At 43.7% G+C, this 6,000-nt stretch overlaps 1 protein-coding gene across 1 annotated transcript; it reads right to left on the bottom strand.

The window, feature by feature from the left end:
• Window positions 1-1,525: 1,525 nt before the first annotated feature.
• On the bottom strand, window positions 1,526-5,335 carry LOC118418276. Its single transcript, XM_035824122.1, has 3 exons — window positions 5,095-5,335; window positions 3,954-4,713; window positions 1,526-3,092 (listed from the first exon to the last, which is right to left on the bottom strand). Exons 1-3 carry the CDS (start codon window positions 5,333-5,335, stop codon window positions 2,471-2,473), a joined length of 1,623 nt encoding a protein of 540 aa, XP_035680015.1. The 3' UTR covers window positions 1,526-2,470.
• Between the last annotated feature and the right edge of the window lie 665 nt (window positions 5,336-6,000).

The raw sequence follows: 6,000 nt of genomic DNA, 5'->3' as shown, positions 1-6,000 counted from the left end.
GGTATGGTACCCACGTCTGACGTGTACTTCCTGAGGAAAACGTAAAGTTCCTTCCGCATGACACTTCCACCCTGGGAAGATTCATTGAGCCAGCAAAAGCAGACATGAGGTCAATCTTGCCAGCATTTCTCATTGCTAAGAACTTGCGTGTTGTTGAGAGCACTGGAGTATGGAAGGTGCTGGACACGGTGGACAGAGCATCCAAGCCCTGTAAGCCTCCCTCTCTGGTTGTGCATTGGACCTTTTTAATACACCTCGACATGACTTGTGAGCACAACCCAAGGTGAAATGTACTCCTACATGTATGTTAGAATTTGACTAGCAGATAACAGTATATGCTATTGTGTGTACTTTGCAGATCAACTGAAGCAGCCCCTTCGACGGAACACCGTGGACCATCCAACACAGGTGACCTTCAACAACACCCAACGGAAAATGCAACGGCAGAAAACCGTGGACTATCCACCACAGGTGACCTTCAACAACACCCAACGGAAAATGCAAAGGCAGAAAACCGTGGACCATCCAACACAGGTGACCTTCAACAACACCCAACGGAAAATGCACCGGCGGAAAACCGTGGACCATCCAACACAGGTGACCTTCAACAACACCCAACGGAAAATGCAATGGCGGAAAACCGTGGACCATCCAACACAGGTGACCTTCAACGACACCCAACGGAAAATGCACCGGCGGAAAACCGTGGACCATCCAACACAGGTGACCTTCAACAACAGCCAACGGAAAATGCACTGGCTGAACACCCTAGCCCACCCAACACGGTAACCGCAACGCCGGAAAACCCTGGCCCACGTGCACACAGCATGGGGACTGCAGAAGTGGGTAACGATGAACCATCCATGCATTTGTTACCATTGTGACCAGCAGCTGTTATAATACAGCTATGAAGCCAACATTCTATCATTGAATTGAGGTATCAAAAATTGTGATAGTGAGGGACCTGCTTGACAAAGTGTTGGTGCCCATTTCTTGGAATAACTGTGGAGGAGTGGAAGGAGAGAATTACAAAGATACGGCCTATTGACCACCTCTCAACCTGTAATAGAGGGTTTGAGCCGCTGTTTTCGCTGTTGATTATGTGGGGAGGGGGGCCATTCACAGTAAAGTGAATAGACGTAGGATATATTAGACGTAGAATGTGTTGACAGACTCTAACTTCCTTGCAGTGCATTTTAAGTGCGATACCGATGTTCAAGATCAAGTTCTAAAGTAGTTCTTGAATTACTTAATTAGTTGAATTGACTGTTTCAGGTGGAAACAAAGCTGGACAAGTTGAAGACTTTCAGAGACATTTCTGCCCTGTCAATGCAGCAGCTGAACAAAGAATGCAAAGCAAACAGTGTTAAAACACAACTTTCAAAGACTGCAAAGATAAACCTACTATGCCTGGCACTGGGGATCTCCACATGTGGCCAGGACAAGCCTTATTCCTTCAACCCACGGATGGACAATCATGGCTTGACAAGCACTCAGCTTCAAGAGTACTCCAGACTGACCCAGCGTACTTGGCAAGGACCGGTTCGTGGACAAAAGAACTACAGTGTTTACCCCCAGTTGACGATTCGACAGTTAAGAGCTACCTCCTAAACAGCAAAGTCTTTGACAAAGATCAGCACACCAAATACAAGCTACAGAGACCATTTCAAATGAAAGACTTTGTTCATTCCATTAAGATAAACCTTGACCCGTCCGAGACATTCATCGCAATTGAAGCCCAGTGCAACTCATCTCAGTCAGGTGCTACTGAGAATGTGAAAGCCCTGTACATCATTTTGGACAAGATAACCGGACAACCCTATGGAGCGTACTGCACCTGCACAGTCGGGTAAGACATATAAGTCTTCTTAGCTTAATTTCTTAGCTTAGATGTGTATTAATCAATCCTTTAGTTGCGGAATAATGATATTGAGTACAGCGATATTAATAGGTGCTACACACACTAAGAACAATCGTTCTGTATATCATGAGATTTTCTCTGTATATTGAGATTGACAAATAACATTCAACACATGTTGTACCTTGCTATTCCTTATTTACAGAAGCACTGTAGTGAAAGCAAGAAGAGGAAGACACAAGTTTCTGATGACCTGCCAAAGCACTCCGACCAAACAGACGACACCGTTACCTATTGTGTTGGACCCTGCAAACAAGCTCTCGCCGAGGCTGAGGACATTCTTGACGACAACTCGAATGCTAGTGTAGGTTGCGAGTGTCCTTGTGAGTGTGAGGCATGGTCATGTTGGACATGTGCAGGGTATAATGAAGACATGGCAGATAATGACATACTTTGGTACTGCGCAAAATGTCTCAAAGATTGTGGCAAAGGCTAAATACAGTTCTGAACTATAACGCAGCAACAACATGCTGTTCCCACTGTAAAGTAAACAATACATGTGTTACACAGTAAGCACAGTCCATAACGAGAGTTAACCATCGATTTCTAATTCTAAATGAAATCAAAGATGCTTTCTTCTGTCATGTTTGAACCTGATGTACTACTACTCTGACCCTGACGAAGATTGATAATTGGCATCTGAAAGTTGGTCATGTACGCACAGACACTGAATATCTGCTCTGTGATGTCCTGCTGGGATATCTTGAGAGTGGAGCCCAGAATGTGGAAAGTGCGTATCCTTTGGATGATTCTTTCAATGTGAATCCTTGCACTTGAAATGGATTCAGAGTTGGCAGCTTCTTGGACTGACATCTGTGACCGATTCCGACCCTTAAAGTCTGGTATCACAAGCCGTACACCTTTGTCACTCAGTTCCTTTGAAATGTTGAAGCCCTTGTCTGCCATGATCACTGAATTGGGTGGCAGCTGGTTGATGAACTGTTCACTGGTGAGGGTGATGTGCTTGTCGCTGGCACGACCTCCGTGTCCTTTTGAAACGTAGTTGACCGTAAGGTTAGGTGATAGGCCAACCATGAACTTGACAGTGTCCCTGTTCTTGTAGTTGTAGTACGTCTCCTTTCTTGCCTGTAGTGTTGTAGCCATCTCGATCTGGAGTTCAGTGCAATCGATGACAGAGATGAGGTGTGGGTAACGTCTGTAGCACTCAGGAATTCTGAAAGTGACAATTGAACAAATGTGTTAAGCACAAGACAATACATAAAATATGTATACTAAGAGACTCAGGACATTCTACAAACTTTGTTACAGTGCCTTACGCACAAGGTAATACTTCTGTATTAAAGACTCAGGACATTCTAGAAACTTTGTTGCAGTGCCTTACGCACAAGGTAATACTTCTGTATTAAAGACTCAGGACATTCTAGAAACTTTGTTGCAGTGCCTTACGCACAAAGTAATACTTTTGTATTAAAGACTCGGGACATTCTAGAAACTTTGTTGCAGTGCCTTACGCACAAGGTAATACTTCTGTATTAAAGACTCAGGACATTCTAGAAACTTTGTTGCAGTGCCTTTCGCACAAGGTAATACTTCTGTATTAAAGACTCAGGACATTCTAGAAACTTTGTTGCAGTGCCTTACGCACAAGGTAATACTTCTGTATTAAAGACTCAGGACATTCTAGAAACTTTGTTGCAGTGCCTTACGCACAAGGTAATACTTCTGTATTAAAGACTCATGACAATCTAGAAACTTTGTTGCAGTGCCTTAAGCACAAGGTAATACTTCTGTATTAAAGACATGACATTCTAGAAACTTTATTGCAGTGCCCGAAGCACAAGAGACTGCTTTTGTATTACAGATTCAGTACATACATATTTGAAACTTCATTACAGTGTCTTAAGAACAAGAGATTAGTTTTGCATTGAAGGACTTGTTGCATTTTGATCATGTATCAACATTTCAGATACATATGTATGTGTACTCAGTCAGAATAAAGTAACATGGCAGCCACTGCATTATTTAATACATACACGATGAATTCCCCTAGTTTAAGGTTGGTAGTAATACCCACGTTTCTTCATTTTCCCAGATTGTCTTCATTTCAAAGAGGTACCACAGTTCCCTGTGTAGGAAGTTGATCCATGTGGTGAAGATCTTTGACACCTGGCTTTCACTGATTCCAAACTTGCTGGCGATTTCCTGGTTGAAGTCACCAGACTTCAGCTTCACCAGCACTAGGAAGAACTCTTCCTCGAAAGTCAATGTCCTTTCCCTCCCAGTCCTGGAACGTTCACTGTCAATGTCTGTTTCCTGTCCACGCCAATACTTGAGCCTACCGTTACTGACAGTTTTCAGATACTCACAGATGGAAGAGAAAACGTCAAAATTTGGCAAGTTTGTACGAACTTGGAAGTCTTTGTCAGAATCTTTTATGGTGTCCAAACTGAAGACTTTATTCTTCAACTGACTCTTCTCTGGCTTCTCTAACCGCTGGACAGTTTCGTGTAATGCCGCTAGTTCTTCGTCATACACAGAGGGCTTTGCTCTGCATGTCTCTGGGTAGTCATGTCCATGTTCTTTCCAGACCCGGGTGGTATTTTCCTTTGCTTGTGCAGCCTGTTTTTCCTCCCTCTGCTTTGCTAGAGCAATCTTTCGCTCATTGAGTCCCCCTGGAGTCTCGGGAGCAGGGGACCAGGAGTCCTTGCACCAACTGACTGGCGTGACAGTTCCTGCTTGTTCAGAGGTTCTCGATGGTCTTGACTTGCTTGCCTTTGTCCACGCAAAGATACTCGGGATGTATCCTGGGGACCCTTCGATGTGGGTGCGTATTCCTACAAAAATCCATGGGGAAAAAATAAAGTTGTATTAATCTGTTTTAGACACTTTTCAAATTATTAATTTAAAGTAAGAACATATGGACAAACTATTTGAATAGTTTCAGAAATAAACACCTTTGATTTCAAAGGAATACTTATTAATACTGTAATTCACTTCTCTTAATTCATCTAAATTTCATTACATCAAGAGGGTATTTTACACAAGGTAAGCATAACTAAGAGGGGGAGGGGGGCAGCACGCTGAACTGTAGCGGTTAGTGTAAAAGTAAAATAAATTAATCAGCTAGTACTACTTGCTTATGACCATACCGCATTACGAAAGTTTCTGGGCAAGATAACAAGCTTTTATAGGAGAGCCATAGCTAGTTTGCTTACCTCCTGCAAAGTGATCAGAGCAGACCCGGTCATGCTTGCTGGCTGTCCAGTAATCACGCCTTACGCTGGTTTCCCACAATCTCCGTAAGTCTCGGTTTGCTTCCCCTTGAGGAAACCTGTAGTGCGATCTGCGGACACCTTGCAGCTTGTCTGTGCCTTGTCTGTTACTGCATTTTGGGACACAACATCGCGATCCTTGAGCTTGATACATTGCCTTCTGCTTGCGTATAACGAACGCCATTTTCAAAGGAACAAAGAAACCGGATGTTGCCGGTCGCGCTTGGAATTGTGGGATATGTGAATGGGGAGAATACAAGTATCAGTCAAAGATTTACACTAAGTAACATCCATTATCATAATACCGCCACGTTTACGACAATATTTCTAGCCATACTGATTTGACAAATTGTCAACGCATCATTTTCTCCAGTTACATGTTGCTCTTACGGCTTACCTTTGATACTTCTTCTGTGTAGCTTTTTTGTCTCCTTTGTCCTGTTAAAAGCGTAATATCGTAATTGTAACACACCGCGTAATTGCACGGGGAACGGGCGCGTGGTTGGGAGGAGATTTCATAATACCGCCAGAAAGAAACACGGCACAGTTAACTGTCGGTGGTTGGCAAGAACACTGTCAACATACATGAAGTCTATGTGTGCAGCGGCGGGCGTGTCGATGGAGGGCCGGAATATTTCCAACCAAAGTGGGAACAGGTCAACTGTGTACTGTACTACACTAAATGTGGGCTACGCCGATGACGTCGGCTTGTCACGAACACTTAGTAGCCGTGGCAAATAACGACAAGACTCTGGAGCGGAGGCGACCAAGCTGTACAATGACAACTTAAATGACACCAAGATGACTGCACCTGACTTTTAAGGGACAAGTACTCGCCCCTGATTGGCT

This window comes from Branchiostoma floridae, chromosome 6, assembly GCF_000003815.2.
Source record: "Branchiostoma floridae strain S238N-H82 chromosome 6, Bfl_VNyyK, whole genome shotgun sequence".
Taxonomy (NCBI): Eukaryota; Metazoa; Chordata; class Leptocardii; order Amphioxiformes; family Branchiostomatidae; genus Branchiostoma; species Branchiostoma floridae.
This window is presented reverse-complemented; position numbering and strand designations above follow the sequence as displayed.